Consider the following 21,056-nt stretch of genomic DNA (forward strand, 5'->3'; position numbering starts at 1 on the left):
AATTTCATATATGCGGCCTGAAGTCAGTAATTTTAAAGTAACCAAAGGTAATTAAAGGGCTAGCTAGACTGTGATTCTACTGCAATTTGTACCGCTTAAAATTAATAGAAACGGACCTAGGCCAATTAGAACTTCATTACATAGTAGGTGGCTAATAGCCTTGCGATTTTTTTTTATTAATATGTTAATATAATGTTGTACACAGCGTAATAAGGATTTAAATATGACATCAGAAGAGGTTCAATATCCTGAGATCAGGAAACATATACACTCTAAAAGAGGACAGTCAAAATAACATACACCGGAAAAAATAAGGATTAAAAGTTTGAAATTAGTGTACCCATATCACAGGTATACCATCATGATAGTGCTAATAAAGAAAAAAGAAGACATAGATATGTTTTGAAGATTTAAATTATTTCAGTGGTTCCACGACAAACGCAGAAGTCCCAAACGTCGGAGTGGACAAGCGCAGGAGTGTTAAAATATTTATTTAAGTAAGTAATTCTATACAGGTTAGGTTAGGGTAAGATATGAATGTACAAATAAGCCCCCCCCCCAGAGGTTAGGCATTTAAAAAACCCAAAATATGGTATAAAATAGGTTAGGTTAGGTTAAGTGTCCAGTTCTGCGTTTGTTCACTTCGACGTTTGGAACTCCTGCGTTTGTCCTAGAACCTTTCAGTTAATATTTTCTTTACTAACTTAGGCTGACAGTTCAAGCAAGCAAGCTACCCTTACTGGTAATCAAAATAAGCTTTGTCATTATCAAGTACTTTACGGTGTCTAAGTTACTAAATATTGAATGATATTACAAATAAATATAAAACATTGGTGTCCAAGTCAAATTTAGGTTCCAGATATACAGGATATTTAGCTTGAACCTTTCATTAAATTCCAAGATTACCATAAGATTAATGTAAACTAAAAATGTTATCTTTATTTGATAGTACGTAGTGTTTTCTTTCTAAAATAAAATAAAATATGTAGAATGTTTCAAATTTAAAATTCATAGAATATGCTTTTGTCTCTTTTCTTTTGTTGTAGAAAAAATAAGCAAGTTATTTGTAATTCTTTTGGTGGAGAATAATTTGCCACATTTCTTTATTTGCTGAATATCATTATTTAATTGAAAACATAGGAATAGTTAAACTATTTTTAGTTAGGAGCTATATTTTCCTAAGATAAGATAAGGACCTTCCTGCAACTTATAAGCCGCCTCACTGCAAGGTAGAACTTAATCGGTCCTGCAGATAATGAGATAATTTTCATACAAACACATCCAATCCAATCTCTTTCTAGTGAATATAAAAAAAGTAGAAAAAATTTAAAACTTTGGACGTAACATCCAGAATGACATCATTTTAGAATTGTCCATTATTCTACTGTGACGTCATTTGGGATAAATCGGCTAAAATTATTTTAATTTTCCTCCCTTTTTTATGAGCACTATAAATAGCCTCCATCATATCTCATTTCTTTAAGGATGATCATAAATATGTAACAATAGATTGTTCAAATTATTCCTTTTTAACTTTCCCTTTGTCCCAGATTTTATTTTATTCTAAAAGTTTTACAATTCAATCTTCACTTTATGGAAATGATATGAATTTTCTTTTGTCTCATTTTCTTTTCTAGAATTAAAAACCAAGGTTTTCTATCATTGAGGTCAGTACATCTCTACAAATTATATAATTTGTCTTCTACTGAACTGTGAAAATTATAATGGAAATATTTTTTTAATGAGTTCATAATATCAGTACAACCCTTATCCAAAGCTCCTCTACAAAGAGCGTCATTTATAATTGTGTAGACTTTAATTGGGACACCTTCCATAAATAATGTGGTTATACATGTAGCTTTAGCTAGCCCTATTGGCTATATAAATATGTCTCTACCTACTCAATGAATTCTTAAGTCAAAACATAAAAAAAAAACTATGGAAAATCAATTAATCAAATGCATTAATGGTGTTTATTATCGATAAATCGAAAGGACAGTTTGTGCAAAAAATTGTATCTTGATATGTGAAATTAAATAAAACTTTTTTGTGAGGGTGATTTTTGACCAAATTTTATGGATGATGGCATCCTTGTTTTATTAAACTTTTGTTAGTTTTATTGTGGGTCATAATGTGTCAGCATATACCCTTGTTAAATAACTTTTACAGAATAAAGTTTACATGATTTTAATTTGTAAATAAGGACGATTTGTCAAATAGTAACATTACTATCCAAAAATGGGATAAACATTTATAAATATCATGTATAAATGGTATTGCCCTAAAAGAGTACAAACAAATCCAGTCATTCCATAGGGCATAGGTTAAAATTTTTGGACCATTTCTATTTTACAAAGTAACAGTGTTCAAACTTCCCCACCAATACTTTTAATCCCTTTTTATAAATTTAATGAATCTTCCGTTTTCATATACATTTTTCATATTATGAATAAACACGCAATAACGTGACAAAAACGACAAAATAAATTGAGTAAAACAATAACTTTACATTTGATTTTTACTAATGTTTCTCCATATTTTGAAGTAGGGGATATATGGCCTAGAGTTATTGCTTACATATTCCAATTTTTTTCAGCATTTGTATATCAAAGGATGCTTTTGAATAAATTTATATTTTCAAGTACACCAAAAAGGAAAAAGGAATGTTTAAAACGTACTTTAAAGTACCTTAGCTACTCTATGTTCTTTTTGAATAATTTACAAGCTTTTCTCGTATCCTTTTTTTGTAGGTAAACTAAGGTATAATCTTAATGACCAAAGCACGTCCATTCTACTTCAACTTTTTTATTGCGCATTTCCAGAGTGCGAGATCTTATAACCCATACTTAGGTTATTACAAAATGTCTATGTAATATGTTAATTGTTTTAATTGTGTAAAATGGCTTCTTTTTTAACGAAATTAGTCTAATCTAGAGAAGAAAAGTTCTAAGTTATAGGGATAAATATCATTTATAAAACCAACTTTCATCTTAGGCCATATTGTCGATATAAAATGCGGCCTAAGAAAAGATGCTATCTCGATATTATGTCACGAATTGCATCTCCACCACGGGGTGATACCAGTTTATACAAAAAGGTCTTTAAACTAGGACAGCTATGTTGTATTGATTTTTCTTTATAAACTGTGTCCCAGAGATGGGTTTTTGAGAAAGAATGCCGCGTTTTTCCGGCATTTTTTAGACATTGATTGATTGAACGAAGACGATATCGTCTTCGTTCAATCAACCATTATTATGTAAATGCCAACAGAGTATACAACTAAAGAATTCATAATTTTCAAATTAATATTTTAGTCATTTGTATAATGTCTAATACAGCTCTAAAAAGATGCATTAATTAATATGCAGCAAAAATAGATTTAAGATAATTTGTTTTTCTTCTATGAAAGCCGTACCAACAAACGCGAAATAATTAAATAAATAGTTGTATATTCTGTTTATTCGACATGTCTAAAAAAATGTCAAAAAAACGCGGCATTCTTTTTTCAAAAACCCATCTCTGTCCTTGTATTCTTGCAGAAATTTAGCTGTCTGTAGCAGCTGCTAGAGTATTTATTACAAGACAAACAACAAACAAGGATGAAAACTTGCAAAGCATTGGAAACAAACCAACCTATTATTAAGAAAAAAATACTATAATTAAGGTTTGACAAGTTTAACCAATTTTAATGCACTCATCTAGTATTTTTGCATAAAATAAACAAACCCCAGAAACAACTTCAAAGCATTGAAAATAATTGATAAAGATTATTGGAAAAATAAGGGTCACAAAGCACGGGAAAAGATATATAAAAGCACATTAAACACATCAAATATATTAAACACAGACTGACTTACATAAAACACATGCAAAGTTACTATGCTACTGGAAGAAAAAGAAAGAAAATTGTAAAAGTTGAATTTTGAAATGACTTGATATGTGCTGTAAATAGGCCCCATTTATTTATACTGTCAACAATAGACGGTTAATAATGGAGTATAATGAATAGACCTTTGACATGCTTGCTTAGACTTGAAAGTATATTTTGTTGTATATTGTAAAATAAATTTTAATATTCTAGAATAATTTGTTGACTATATGAAAGGCAAATTTGAGGCTATTGGTTAAAAGAATTATCAAGTACTTTAATAATTACTAGCGGCTTCGCCCCTAGCCTCTAGGGGCTTTGCCCCATAAGGTAATTTTAAAAAAAAAAATTAAAAAGGTAAAAAAAAGTTTTAAAAAAATAAAATTAAAAAAATTGAAAAAAAATAAAGAAAAAATTTTTAATTAAATTTATGCTGCCCATAATTTTTTTTTTTGGGGGGGGGATTTTCATTTTTTGGTGGGTTGGGGGTGTCCCACCCCCCAAGAAAATAGCTTTGAACCAACACAGGACCAATAGGTGTATACCCTGAAGAGTAGAATCCGATCGGTTCAGTGGTTACCGAGATCTTAAGGGACAGACGGACGGACGGACGTACAGACAAACATCGTTCTACTTTGTATTATAGATTTACTATTATTACATTATTTGCTTTTTAGACATTTGGCTTAAGTTAATTCAATTTACTCTATATAAATCTCTATTTTGAGTAAAACATTTTAAAGCGTCTTTATTTGTACAATGTCTAAGTTACAATATGTACACCTAATAAATTTTATTTTTGGTTAGAGTTTCTTTATTCTTTATTTTTGACGGCGAAGCTTTTCTACAACTAGAGTATGCCCGTCCGGGACAGTTAGCCCTTGTCGTTAATTTAAACAGGTTTAAATTGTCCTATCGGTTTCTTTGCTTGATTAATTCTATAACAATTAGGTACGATTTAGAAAACGTAACAACTCTATAATCGTTATCAGAAAGTCAGTACGTCCAATTTTAACATAACGATTTTTTAACCTTTTTGACAACAATTATTTATGTGATGCAATTATCCTATTAATAAAATTTTTGGAATAATGATTTCTATTACTACTATACAAGGTAAAATGTTATAAGCAAAGCTTCTCTATAATCAAGTTCTAAAATGTCCCAAAACAGTAACGTGTATTTCAACATATTTGCAACAAATTTACTTACAATTCTATTTCGAATTATATATTTATATTCTGATTTTTAAGTTCTGACACTCAACAAGTGTTATTGTTCGTTTGTTCTACCGTTTTAGAGCTTCGGTTTTATGGGTGTTGTAATCCTTGTTGGTTAGAGATTTTTTTATTCTTTATTTTACCTATAAAAATTTTAGAATCCAAGATTTATATATTCAATAACTAAATAAAAAGTTTCTGAGATATACCTATAACCCATATAATAGAGATACTTTAAACTTTTTGACAACAATTACTTATGTAATGCAATTATCCTATTGATCAAGTTTTTTGGAATACTGATTCCTATTACTACAAGGTAAAATGTTAAAAGCAAAGCATCTGTATAATCAAGTCCTAAAATGTATTTATGCCATTAAACAGTATCATGTATTTTAGCAGATTTGCAACAAATTTACTTACAATTCTATTTCGACTTATATATTTATATTATGATTTTTTAGTTCTGACACTATACAAGTGTTGATGTTCGTTAGTCCTACCGTTTCAGAGCTAGGATTTTATTGATGTTGTCATCCTTGTTGGTTAGAGTTTTTTATTCTTTATTTTACCTTTAAAAATTTTAGAATCCAAGATTTATATATTCAATAACTAAATAAAAAGTTTCTCAGATATACCTATAATCCATATAATAGAGATACTTAAAACTTTTTCAAACTTTATTTATACATGAAAAAAAGGATATATGAGGAGTAGTTGCGCCACTCTAATAATAAAAAGTCGGCATGACAGGACAAAATTATATTTGGTTGAATATTACTGCTGCAAAGTTGAGGGAGGACCTACAAAAATTACAAAGACAAGGACAATTAAGGATTCTATTACCCCCCCCCCCCCCCTGTTACTTTAAAAATAAATTGAAATTCAAGGGGTGTCGTTTTTTTCCTATGCTTATCTTTGCCAGGGCTCTAATCCTGCAGTACTCAATATATCCTTACCTAAAATAATAAACAAGCTAAAACTTACCCCCCTCCATTATTAATATAATGAAGATGATGCATATTTGCTAAATCTTATTAATGCCTTGTAATAGCTATTTTCATAAAAGAATCTAAATCTCCACAGTTTTGTAAAGTTACATTATTTTTATGTTTTATGTTTACGATACTAACTCAGGTCCTATAAGTTTAAAGAGATCCAGATACTTTTGTTTAATCTAATTGGGGTAATTTAAACAGGTCCATAGTGATCTATTCATTGTTACCCGGGCAAAACGGATTGGTAATAATTTTATATGTTTCTATAATTATTTGGCAAAGGTTTTATCTTTGTAGGACCATTTAATCCATAGTGATATTGTCCACTTGATGTGCTTGTAAATAACTCAAAGTGCCCCCAGATTGCCCACAAAAGTTTGAGGGAAATGGAAACGACCCCCCTTCAATTCCCCATACCCACACACACAATGAGAATGAGGGGAAGGAAGTTAGATTTGTAAAAATAAAAATGGAATTGTATGTGAGGGAATAATAGGCTGTACCAAAATAAAATCAGTTCAACCTTTCTTCTGGAATATTAAACACAATAATAATTTTTGGTTGTGTCTTAGATTGTGTTGCTTTTATTAATTTGAGATTTGTTCTTTAAAAAACAAGTATCATTAAATAATTTATGGGTAGCCAAATCACCAAAATTATAATAAAAATCTCCAGAATTTGGATTAAATCTTCTGTTGATAACCCTTACCTATATGATTTAGAGATATTTTTTTACAAAAAAAATATTTGCGGCTCTGTCTACCAATAGCCGATCCATCAATAATTGATTTTTTTCTATTTAAGATAAAACCTCTGTTATTTAATGGAATTATATTTTAACTGGCCATAAAGATGAATGATTAATCCAGTTAGATGTGAAATAAACTGTTTGTAATTTAGGACGTACCTAGTAAGCAAATATAAAATTGACAATAGGCTGTTTCCTGAGTGGTAAAATTTCATGGAATCAAATAGCAAGCTACCCCAGTATACCTGAATCTGTGGTGTATTAAAACTAGGACAGAATGACGTGTGAACCGACCTTATGTTTGATCTGCATAGAAACGTGAAAGAAATATTATACGAATCAGGTTCGGGAATAAGTTGTAAAATAATAAACTCCGGAGCGGGAGGGACCTCCACCCTCTCATATATGTTTTTTTGTAGTTTTTTTAGAAGCTCGTTAATTTTCTAAAAATGATATTTTTAAATCCATGTTGGCTCAGTCAAACAAAAAAGGACATTTTAAACAAATCAAAAAATAGACATTTTCTATTAAATTTGTTAGACTTTGTTGAATCAAGCTAAATTTATTTTATATTAAACTAAATTTATTATAATTAGTAGACTGCGTTAATCTTGAATTAGTGCCCATAATCAAAAAGATATATTTTTTTATTTGTATCTTTGATTTTATTTTTCTTTTAAGATTTCACTGTATTGCCACTAAATATTAAAATATTAAAAATATTATAATAAGGATACATGTTCAAATAAACTATAAAAGTTAATAATAATCAATATTCCTTTTGATACACCTAAATTATCTGTTAATTCTAATATCATACTGTATTAAATTAGATTAATCTGAATTAATTTCAACTCTGCTATCAATGCTTTAAGTATCAAATAGATTATGATATCTGAGGACATATTTGATAACTTTAATCGAGTTCCAGAGTAGTTCTTAACAGTATAATCGCACATGGTTTAAAGTCTAAAATGACTGTAAATAGCTGTAATACAGGAAATGATGATTATGTACTGATTACGTATTCTGAACTAATACTACAAATTAAAGTAAAATGAAATAAATGAATAATAAAGTCTGAAACAGTGACAGTTCAATGGTTAAAATTAAAAATGTTAGTTCACTGGTCCCACAACAAAAATAATTCTTTTTCTGAATCAAATATATTCTATCTTATTATATAAAGTAGTAAGCTTTTTGGTCTGTAGCGAAAGATCTCACTAACTGTTGAACCAATATGGTTCTCCTTTGGAGGGGAGGATATCTTTACCCTCCCAATAAAAGATAACCCCCCAAATTTTTTTTTACTTTTTCTTTATAAACCTCAAATTGAAAATGGGGAAAGGATAATTTTCCTCCCTCCGACTTAAGTAGCCTTAGAGGCTTCTAGAGGCGTAGCCGTTAGTCTTATTACAAAGTAGTATGTTATTTTGTCTACAGCGAAGGATCTTGCTAACCGCTGAACCGATATAGTTCTCTTTTACAGAGAAGCTTCTTATAGATTCTGAAATGATTTTTGGCTATTTTTCTACCCTTCCATAAACCTTCGAATGTAGAGCCCCTAGATGATAAGGGCTTTACCGCTAGTAGTAATAGATTGTACAAGTTAAATATTAGAGGAAGGATAAGCTATTTCAAAATTTTCAATGTTGTATTTTATTTTTTATGGATAATTTATCCCTCTATCCCTGGTTTATCTGGGAATGGCATGAATATAAGAAATTAGTCTGATGATAGTGGTACTTATATATACAACTTTGTATGGATCATAATTCAGTTTTGGCCAAAAGAAGCAAAATAATATTAATGTATAATTCGCCTTTTAAGGGTTAACCTTAAACTTATTAATTTATTGGTCTGTAAGAATGAATGTAAACCTTTATGAAAAACTATTGTGTCTTTTTGTGACATATTTATTAATAGTAGTTTATCTGTAAGAAAATAAGCCTTCCTGGATATTTTTGAGAAAAATAAGAAAATTTAGACCTTTCAAGAAAACTATATAATTAATGATTTTTAGTATATTTTTAAAAATTTTATCTTCAAAGGGAGAAGGAAAAATCCTTCTATGTATTAAAACTAAAAATGTATATTGTATAATCCTAAAATATTATTCGTACATTTGTATTACATTTTATTGAATCATAGAAATAGAATCTTAGTCACTCAACTTTTATATTGTATATTTTTACTCGAAATCAAATCAGTCGACTGCAGTCTTGCAAATTATAAAACTTTTGTCAGTTGCTGTATACAGACAGGTATATAGACAGACACCCTACTATTTCTAGTTTTATCATACACTTATATGTTATGTATTCAATGTTTTGATAAGAAAATGTAAAGAAAAGAATACTTTTACTTGACATAATTGATGATGTTTTTTCAGGAATATAGAGACAGCCTAATAATATTTTAGTTAATATATCAATCCTTTTTCAAGTGAGCTTTTACTTGGCTATTTTCTAACTTTAGTATTAATCTCTTTGTAAAATAAACAAGGATGACAACATCCATAAAAGCGAAGCTCTGAAACGATATGACAGACGAACATTTTGTTGAGTGTCAGAACTGAATATACAAAGCATGAAAATATAAGGTTTGACAAAATTATACGTAAATTTGTCGCAAAACTTCTTAAGTACAGAATTCTGTTCAAGGACATACTGACATTTTTAATACTTGATTATAGAGATGCTTCGCTCATAATATTGTACCTTATTGTAATAGGAATCAGTAATCAAAAAATCAGATCGATTGGATGATTCTATCACATAAAAATTTGTTATTAAAAAAGTAAAAAAATCAACATCTTTAAAATGGACGTACGGACATTCTGGTAACGATTATAGAGTTGCTACGCTTTCTAAGTCGTACCTAACTACTACAGGAATCACCATGCAAAGTTTGAAATTGATAGGACAATTCTAACATGCCTAAATTAACGAATAAAAGCTAACTATCTCAGACGGACGTACGGACGGACGGACGGACGGACCGACCCTAATTATAGAAAAACTTCGCTTTTAAAAAGAAATTGACAATTTTCGTAATTGTTGCAAAAAATCTATATATAGATTTATAACCAGACAACTACCTGAATCCCCCCGTTGGGGGTCTTTTTCGTCTGCTAGTAAATTGCGTTTAACTCTTTTGTAGCTACTTAGCTGTGATTTTATTTCCGACGCTAATGGCTGATATTCACAGACCCAATTAAAAGGCGGCACAGGGTCCTCGGGGGTGAAGACATACAGTTATATAACCCCTCCCCCCTCTATTGTTTTACTCTAATATTGTTGCAGTAGAAAGAAAACTAAACATGCTTATAATTTGTTTTGTAAGCATGTTTTAAAAAGAAAAGCAATTTATTTCACCAATTTTCAAGCTTGACTATTTGAGAATATTTGATTTTCCATAACGGATGCATGAAATAAAAATGAAGAATAAAAATGAAGAAAGAAGCTAAATTCTAATAAACAGGAATAAGAAAAAATTCAATGTAAAAACTTCATTTAAAATATTTCACAGAATACTACATAATTTTTTTCAGGAAAAAAATCTTTGTTTCTCCTGTTTTGCAAAGTAAGCACAATTTTTTATTTCAATTGTGTAATACCAATCTACATTCTGTGTAAATTCTAAATGTAATGTAGATATGAATCACAATTTGTAGAAAAACAAGGATGACAACATCCATAAAAGCGAAGCTCTGAAACGGTAGGACAAACGGACATTAACACTTGTATAATGTCAGAACTGAATAATCAGAATATAAATGTATAAATGTCGAAGCAAAATTGTAAGTAAAATTGTTGAAAAACTGCTTGATACAGAATAATGTTTATGGACATACTTATATTTTTAGGACTTGATTATAGAGTTGCTTCGCTTATAATATTGTACTTTGTTGTCCCAGGAATCAGTATACCAAAAATCAGATCAAACGGATTATTAGATCACATAAAAATTTGTTGTTAAAAAAGTAAAAAAATCAACATGTTTAAAATGGACGTACGGACATTCTGGTAATGATTATAGAGTTGCTACGCTTTCTAAATCGTACCAAACTACTACCTATTGACCTATCCCTATTTTATCTCTGGAAAAATGTACACACCACATATAAGTTTGATATTAGTGTAAATTAAGAAGTAAATAAAGAGAACATATTAAAATTAGTAATTATGTTCCATCTTCTTCAATTTAAAGGTATTTAAAATTGTTTAAAATTTGAAGCTTATTATTATTATACCTTCATTCCTGACAGGACATGCTTCTAGGATACGATGACAGGGAAAATATTAGAGTAAAGCAATAGAGGGGGAAGGGCTTGAATTACTGTATATAAGTACCGACTTTTAATTGGGTCTTTGAATATCAGCAAATAGCGTCGGAATTAAAACACAGCCACGTCGCTACAAAAGAGCAGAAAGCAATTTGCTAGCAGACGAAAACAACCCCAACACTGGATCCAGTTAGTAAAAGTATTCCAAAATAACAAAGAAATTATAATTATAAAAGCCTAAAATTGCTGTTTGGAGCGGACAAAGTTGCTTAGTTGAGGGAAAAAAATTAGAAAGTAATAAAACGACCACCATACTCAAGTTTGAACTTACAATACACTAAAATCCTTGTCTGTCTGTGCTGCTATTTAGTTTCAAGAATATATATTCCCATTTCCCGAAGGACACAAATTATGTTATGCGTACTTGAGCAAAAATTATTGAAGCTGTAAGAAATACTCCCGTCATACTCCAAGTAGTCAAGTATTATATACTGAAAGGTAACAGCAAAATTGTGCTCAAAATCTTTTTGCATGATATAGGTTATTTATTGCATCGTATTATAGACAGCTGTAAGTGGATGGTTAAATGAATTTTTTTTTTGGTTTTCGGGGCTTATATTAGTTATTTATTGCATCGCATTACAGACAGCCTTCAGCGGATGGTTAAATAAAAAATTGTAAGATTAATTTCAGTTTTGTTTTCTCCTCGAGGTCCAAGCAAAAAAAAATATAGATTTAATGTTTTTTTTTGTTTTATTATTCCATATTAATAATATCTGAGGACAATTTTAGCAAGCTTAAATGACGACAAAAATTTCCTTGTTACAACTCCAAGTATTCGTAAAATACCAGCGTATTATTGGATGTCTTTTGATAAGGAGACAAGATTGGTTCGTGTTAGCGGCAACTTATAAATAAAGATATTACAAGTTGATAATCTATCTAAGGTGTCAGACGGCCGTAAAAATATTTTTTAATAAAAATGCTTACCCTCGACATTCTGTTGAGAGCATCTGATGAATTACTGATGTCAGGAAAATCCTAAACAAAATAACAAATATTTATTAGTAAACTTGAAGAAGAAACCCGCGACCGTGGCTCAACACGTAGCGCATCCGCTCGTCGTCGGGGAGGTGATAGGTTCGAATCTCGGTCCATTACCGCGTAATAACTAAAGACGTTAAAAATGGTTTCCACTGCTACTATGTCAGATGCGCGACGTAAATAGTTAGAGTGGGGGGAATGCCTTGGCCCAAATCAGGCGCAACTCGCTACCATGCACAGTTGGGACTTCTCAGACAAAGGTCGTGCATCTCAGAGATTTGGTTGTCTAATGGGTGAATGAATGCTTTACAACGCAATCATAAGTATTGCATGTATGTTTCAAGGTGCGTGGAGGTCTAGTACCCGAAACGACACCTAGCCCCTAGAGTCTTAACTCTTATTACTCTTGATAAACTTGAAGAATTAATAGGGTTCTTTGTCTGTACAATATCTTAACAAATGCTTTTACAACCCTTATCTGAAAGTTCCAACTCAGCATATGAATTGTGCCTGTTTTAGGCAATGTAATACCTCTCGCGGAAGGAGGGGACATTGGACTGTTTATTTCACTAGTCCCCAAAGTCTTACAATAACGATTTCTTGTTCGTTGGCTTAATAGCCCTTGGGATAGGCTGGTTCATTTAGTTGAGTGTCCAAACGTTTTAACCACTAATTTTAATCTACAGAAAGGGTAATTTTGTAATCATAGGAGATGTTCATCAATTTATCGGCTTTTGTCTTATCTCTTTAGATTCCCTTCTTGACCTCTACTTATGTTGTGCCTAATACGTAGCAGCAGTAAGTTACTATCTCAATTTATTAACCCCTTTTTAATATAGAGCCCCTAGATGCTGGAGGCACAGCCGTTAGTAAAGGTTATAAAGAAATGAGTATGCAGAATCCCTTTTGTTTGAACTATAAGAATACTCTTCATGTTCTTGTGCAAAAAGGGAAAAAATCTTCAAAAAATACCCTTTTTATCCTCGTGTTTTATGCAGTGAATTTGACCAAAACTAAAAGGAAATTTGCTTCATTTCCTTTTGGACTTCTATCCACATTATATTTGAATTGAACAAGGATGACCATACTTAAAGATTAGAGTATGATACTGTAATAAAATACATTACACATTTTGGGAAGCTAAATTTAAAAATCATTTATATATACAGAAAAGGAAATTTATAAAGAATTAAACACATATTTGAATAAAAATTTTATTTTCTTCTTTCGTTATATATGTATAATCAAAATATTATTTGTTGATAGAAAAGATTTTTTTTAGATAATTAGATATATAAAATGAAATAATAGATAGATAAAAAGAAAGAGAGATAATAAGAGGGCCTTGAAGATAAAAAGAGAGAATAGGACAATAATAAAACAAGGGTTTTTTATCCATAAGTATTAAGTATGAGAAATGAAAAGAAAAATATTGATTATAACTGACACATGGATATTTTGGATGCAAATTTTCAATCAAAATTTCATAAGTCTATCTTCACAAAACTAAACTGTCAGACAGACGTACAGACATTTTGAATTATTGAGTAGCTTTGCTACTTAAAAGATATATAAAGAGAATAAGAATCAAAGATCATAGACCAAATGAAATATAGAAAATGGATGAATAATAAGAAAAAGAGCTAACCAACAGAAGTATATTTAGTTAAAGAACAGACAGTGACAGAGAGACAGAAAAACAGATTCTGAGTGACAGAAAAAGAAAGACAGGTGGGTAGAAAGAAAATTAAATAGACAAAGAGACAGTTACAGAGAAACCGAGACAGAGTAAAAGATAAAGGGATGTAGAATATAGTTAGATAAACAGAAAATAAATAGACTAACAGAGACAGAAATAAGAATATCAGTAGACTAACAGAGACAGGGTGACAGATATTATAAGACATATAGAGAGATAGTTAGAGCGAAATGAATACAGTGACAGAAAGACAGAAAAACAGATTGAAAGATTACGTGGGGCAAATAGCCAACAAAATCCCTAGGAAGAGTATCCGAAGAATGGAAAAAATACCAAATAAATGAGATGAAGGAAAAATATATTTTCAACCTACAAAAAAAGAAAATGAAAAGTAATAAATTACTACTTTAAGTCTTTCTCATTAAAAAGTAATTGCGATGTTTTTGAAATTTCTAAATACTGAACAATAAATACTGTTTAATGTAAAAATATTCTTTTTTTAAATATACATGGAATGAGGTTTTCACATAAAAATTCCAAAGAAATGCAGTTGTAAATATCTCAACCAGTTATACTTCAGTATAAGGGATAGCTATTCTGAATACTAATATTAAATATATAGGTTGATTAAATGTTTTCTATAGGGTTTGGTTTAAAACTCGATAGAATTTCATAAAAATCTATTTACAATGAAATACAATTACCTCTTAATGATAATGACATGCTAAATTGGAATGTCATTGTTATGTCAACTAATGGCCATGGCACAAACATTATATTGACAAGGTTATTCTAAGGCAATTAGGAAACCATATGTGTGTTACACTGTTAAAAATGAAAAAAGAAATTAGCATCAGGTAATACTATATATTCATTTCATTACTGTATAGCATCATCCCATACAATCTAGCAAAAAAACCTCATTACGATATAAGAAAGATTCCAATACTGTATTGAGTATTACTTAGTGTTCTATGGAGTAATATGTATTACTAATAAAAGAATGGGCATTTTATAGTATTACCTAATACTCTCTATGGAATAAAATTCAATACGCTAGAAGAAATTTTTAATACTCTGGTTCGTAATTTTTTTTACTCTGTAGGGTAAGAATTGATACTAAAAACGTAATATCTCTGTATAGTAATAGTTATTACGGTATATAGTACTATATGGTGTTATGTATTCATTTTGGTAATACAGCACACTTACGGGTCCAGGTCCATTATTTTTTACAGTGTAATAACTAGACTTTTTAACAGACTTGCCTCAACATGTTAGATATGATTGATAGTTAAGATAATAAAACTTTTTTAACCACAAAATTCAAAAACTAATGCTATAATTTTTTATTTTATTAATCAGTTTCAGCTGACCCGAAAATCCTATTTGATCCTTTGTAATTCATTTCACCATTTAAAATTTTCTTCTTAAAATCTTTGATGTACGTAAGTATCATCAAGAAGAGTTAAAAGTATAATTTCACGTTGAGTATTTATATTAATTGCTTTGATAATGTTTAAAAGCTATGGTAAGAGATTTCAATTTTATATTTTATTCTGTTATACATTCACTGTCGCTGATTTTACCAGGAATTTTATGTAGATTTAAAATGCAATTTATTCCACACTTTAAGCATGAAAAAAGAAGATTTTCAGCATGAATATTCTCCTGTTTTCTCAATGTTAAACTTTTACTGTAAATATAGCAACATAAGACAATAGTAATAATCATATACTTGAAAAAGGTTTCTGTAATAGTTTTGCTAAATATTGCCCTAAAAATGAACACCATTTCCTCAATATCATCATTCATTTAAAAACAAATCTATAGTATAAATGTATTTACAGATAACTAACTACCCCCCCCCCCTCTCTTTTCAACGATTTTTTACATCTGCTAATAGATTGTTTTGTGCTATTTTGCTGTGTTAATATTCCCGACACCATTATGATTTTCAAAGATCTAATTATTATGAGTGTTTACAAGGTCATTGGGTTAGGGAAATACAGTTATTTATTCCCAAACTCTCTAGTGTTTTACTCTAATATTCAATATCATATTGCCGATATAAAAAATATGGAATGTCAGCACACATATTCCATACATGAAGAATTTATCCTCCGGAAACGTACAGGCAGGTGCAATGGCTATTCAGCAGGAACATAGAGACTGTAAGGTAGGAATAGTTATTTCTCGCATCGTATTATAAACGGCTTTCCGCGGATATAGAATGTACAATTATAAGATTAAAACCAGTTTTTTTAGCCCCGAGGTGCCGAAGGATTGTAGCCGTCTAAATAATTCTATTGAAATAGCACTTGGTTAAAGTTGTGTATGTCAGAGAGTGTAAACTTAATAACAATAGATTTCACTTTGCACAATTTAGACCATTGTCACAAGCTTCCCTGTCAACTTTTTACTTTACACAATTTAGACCATTTTCACAAGCTTCCCTGTCAACCTTCTACTCCACGTTATTTAGACCATTGTCACAAGCTTCCCCGTCAACATTCTACACAACACAATCCAGACCATTTTCACAAGCTTCCCTGTCAACATTCTACTCTACACAATTTAGACCATAGTTACAACCTTCCCTGTCAACATTCTACTCTTCACAATTTAGACCATTTTCACAAGCTTCTCTGTACACAATTTAGACCATAGTCACAACTTTCCCTGTCAACATTCTACTTTACACAATTTAGACCATAGTTACAACCTTCCCTGCCAACATTCTACTCTACACAATTTAGACCATAGTCACAACCTTCCCTGTCAACATTCTACTCTACACAATTTAGACCATTGTCACAAGCTTCCCTGTCAACATTCTACACAACACAATTTGGACCATTGTCACAAGCTTCCCTGTCAACATTCTACACAACACAATCCAGAGCATTTTCACAAGCTTCCCTGTCAACTTTTTACTTTACACAATTAAGACCATTGTCACAAGCTTCTCTGTCAACATTCTACTCTACACAATTCAGACCATAGTCACAACCTTCCCTGTCAACATTCTACTCTACACAATTTAGACCATAGTCACAACCTTCCCTGTCAACATTCTACTCTACACAATTTAGACCATAGTCACAACCTTCCCTGTCAACATTCCACTCTACACAATTTAGACCATAGTCACAACCTTCTCTGTCAACATTCTACTCCACATAATTTAGACCATTGCCACAAGCTTTCCTGTCAACATTCTATTCAACATAATTTAGACCATTGTCACAAGCTTCCCTGTCAACATTCTACACAACACAATCCAGACCATTTTCTCAAGCTTCCCTGTCAACATTCTACTCTACATAAATTATACCATAGTCACAAACTTCCCTGTCAACATTTTACCCAACACAATTTACACTATTGTCACAGCCTTCCCTGTCAACACTCTACTGTCCATAATTTAGAACATTGTCACAAGCTTCCCTGTCAACATTCAACTCCACAATATTCAGACCATTGTTACAAGCTTCCCTGTCAACATTCTACACAACACAATCCAGACCATTGTCACAAGCTTCCCTGTCAACATTCCACTCCACACAATTAAGACCATTGTCAAAATCTTCCCTGTCAACATTCCACTCCACATAATTCAGACCATTGTCACAAGCTTCCCTGTGAACATTCTACACAACACAATTTAGACCATTTTCACGAGCTTCCCTGTCAACATACTACTGCCCATAATCTAGAACATTGTCACAAGCTTCCCTGTCAACATTCTACTCTACACAATTTAGACCATTGTCACAAGCTTCCCTGTCAACATTCTACTCAACACAATTTACATTATTGTCACAACCTTCTCTGTCAACATTCTACTCTATACAATTAAGACCATTGTCACAAGCTTCCCTGTCTATATTCTACTCAACACAATTTAGACCATAGTCACAACCTTCCCTGTCAACATTCTACTCTACACAATTTAGACCATTGTCACAAGCTTCCCTGTCAATATTCTACTCAACACAATTTAGACTTTAGTCACAACCTTCCCTGTCAACATTCTACTCTACACAATTTAGACCATAGTCACAACCTTCCCTGTCAACATTCTACTCTACACAATTTAGACCATAGTCACAACCTTCCCTGTCAACATTCTACTCTACACAATTTAGACCATAGTCACAACCTTCCCTGTCAACATTCTACTCTACACAATTTAGACCATAGTCACAACCTTCCCTGTCAACATTCTACTCTACACAATTTAGACCAAAGTCACAACCTTCCCTGTCAACATTCTACTTCACATAATTTAGACCATTGTCACAAGCTTCCCTGTCAACATTCAACTCCACAATATTCAGACCATTGCCACAAGCTTCCCTGTCAACATTCTACACAACACAATTTAGACCATTGTTACAAGCTTCTCTGTCAACATTCTACACAACACAATTTAGACCATTGTTACAAGCTTCTCTGTCAACATTCTACACAACACAATTTAGACCATTGTCACAAGCTTCCCTGTAAACATTCCACTCCACACAATTAAGACCATTGTCACAAGCTTCTCTGTCAACATTCTACTTTACACAATTTAGACCATAATCACAACCTTCCCTGTCAACATTCTACTCTACACAATTTAGTCCATAGTTACAAGCTTCCCTGTCAACATTCTACTCTACACAATTTAGACCATAGTCACAACCTTCCCTGTCAACATTCTACTCTACACAATTTAGACCATAGTCACAACCTTCCCTGTCAACATTCTAAACAACACAATTTAGACCATAGTCACAACCTTCCCTGTCAACATTCTACTCTACACAATTTAGACCATTGTCACAAGCTTCCCTGTCAACATTTGACTTGTAGCATTGGTTTCTCTACTACTTATTACATAAATTGTACTTGTTTAACCTTTCAAGATAATCTTGTCGTATTTGTTTATAGAAGCTTTATCAATTCAACATCACAACACAAATTTTTAAAAGCTTTTAGAAAAGTATGTTAAGCCTCTCCAACACTGTTTATCAACCAATTACAGATGACCAGAAAGATAGAGGATAAAGATAGGCAAAATGATAGATCTATGGAAAGACATTTAGATAGATAGAAATAAAAAAGATCCTTGTAAATTGTTAAGTATATGGAAAGGTATAAAAAAGATAGATAGAAATAAAAAAGTCCAGGTAAATTGTAAAGTATATGGAAATATATAAAAAAAGATAGTTAGAAATAAAGAGAATAATGATAAATTATAAAGTATATACACACCCCTCCTTAACCAAACTTTAGATTAAAAAAATTTCCCAAACATTCGGACAATTGGGCGTTTAAATAGGACCTAGTGGTAGTTAGAATCAGTTGAGAACAAAATCCCAGCCGTTCCTTCTTGCCAGATATCGCAATTTTAAGATTTTTAGTAAAATTGCACTAAATATCCAAATACAAACTTAAATCTTCTTTAAATGAGTGATGTCACACACCTGGCTTGTGCCCTGTCCATGAGATGCTTCCCTGCCAATCACAGATCAGCACAGCCGCCATGGAAGAATAGCTGCAGGTGGTGGTCCGCATACCTTTGCTCAAGATGCAAGTGAGCACTACCCTGATCTTGATCCTCCAGGAGATCATGGTAGTGTGCATCTTGAACTATGCCCTGAGCCTGGGAGGGTTCTTTCTGAGGGAGTTGAGGACACCATTACTGTTTGACAAACCCGAGCTGATGGTATGGATCAATAGGGAGAGTAGCCATGGTCGCCCCCATTCACATTAAGCAATGCATAAGTTGGTGACACAGTTACTGTTTGAAACTATCCATAGTGGAATAGCTGTATATTACATTATTGGGATCAGGCAATGCATGCCCCTTGGGATACCTTCTAGCTGTTGTTGGTGATCAGCAGGTTCAGCTCCTTGTTAAAGTTTTACCTGGGGTCCCCTGCACTGGAAAGTTAGGCCTGGTCTTGACCACCATCTCTCTCCTGGGGGGCCGTTTGATGCAGTCGCACCTCCTGGAGGCACATTGAACACCATGGGGGTGTACAACTAAGAATAGCCCCTGTTCAGTTTTACCTTTTCAGGGGTCCAGGCCCCTATCTTGATGGGAATGGCCAAGAACTTCACGCTACCCATATCCTGGTCATCAGTCAGCTCTGAACAGGTGCTCCTTGACCTCATGAAAGTCGATGGGGACAAGGGCTGTGGCCCCATGAAAGCTGCCCTGGCCAGACAGTTGATTTTACATCTAGAGGGCTTCTTTTCTTTAGCAGCTGTTTGTGGGAGGGGCTCTGGGCCTTTCCCAGGCTTGGCAGGGCTGTGACCACTTGCTTAATGTGAGTGGGGGCGACCATGGCTACTCTCCCTATTGATCCATACCATCAGCTCGGGTTTGTCAAACAGTAATGGTGTCCCCAACTCCCTTAGAAAGAACCCTCCCAGGCTCTGGGCATAGTTCAAGATGCACACTACCATGATCTCCTGGAGGATCAAAATCAGAATAGGGCTAACTTGCATCTTGAGTGAAGGTATGCGGCCCACCACCTGCAGCTATCCTTCCATGGCAGCTGTGCTGATCTATGATTGGTAGGGGAGTAACTCACAGCCCATTTTAGGGATTTTAAGCTTTGCCCAAATGGCAGGGTTAATGGGAGCCTGTGTGTGGGCACCATTAGGTCTCAACCTACCCAATCCATGGGTGCAGGTGAACACCCCACTAAACATGTGGTGCAGACCTCCAAGGTGCTCCACTGGGGCCTGTGGGTGAATGATTGGGTTTCTGGTTAGGATAGGCCTTGCCTTCCACCTGTCAGTGGTGAAAATACTGACCTAATGCTGTAATACACAGCTATTCCACTTTGGTTAGTTTTGGGAATGGGTTCGAATCCCTACTTGTGTTAACACATAAAGGCACTCTCTGTTAGGGACTCCAGGCAGTAAGTTTAGCCACAGGAGCAAAGATTCTCTGTTATTGAGCTGTCTCACTAAAATTATACTAAAAAATTTAAAGTACATTTAAGTTTGTATTTGGATATTTAGTGCAATTTTACAAAAAATCTTAAAATGGCGATATCTGGCAAGAAGGAACGGCTGGGATTTTGTTCTCAACTGATTCTAACTACCACTAGGTCCTATTTGAACGCCCAATTGTCCGAAAGTTTGGGAAATTTTTTTAATCTAAAGTTTGGTTAAGGAGGGGTG

General features: G+C 32.5%; 1 protein-coding gene across 1 annotated transcript in view; it reads right to left on the minus strand.

Moving 5' to 3' along the window:
- Positions 1-21,056, minus strand: part of LOC145312356 (fatty acyl-CoA hydrolase precursor, medium chain-like) — a 149,474-nt gene that overhangs the window by 86,447 nt on the left and 41,971 nt on the right. Inside the window, exon 6 of the mRNA XM_080151595.1 lies at positions 12,113-12,163. Within this exon, the coding sequence (XP_080007721.1) occupies positions 12,113-12,163 (51 nt within the window). The remainder of the gene's footprint in view (positions 1-12,112; positions 12,164-21,056) is intronic.

Source organism: Acartia tonsa, chromosome 2 (assembly GCF_053477335.1).
Source record: "Acartia tonsa isolate MP-2025a chromosome 2, ASM5347733v1, whole genome shotgun sequence".
Taxonomy (NCBI): domain Eukaryota; kingdom Metazoa; phylum Arthropoda; class Copepoda; order Calanoida; family Acartiidae; genus Acartia; species Acartia tonsa.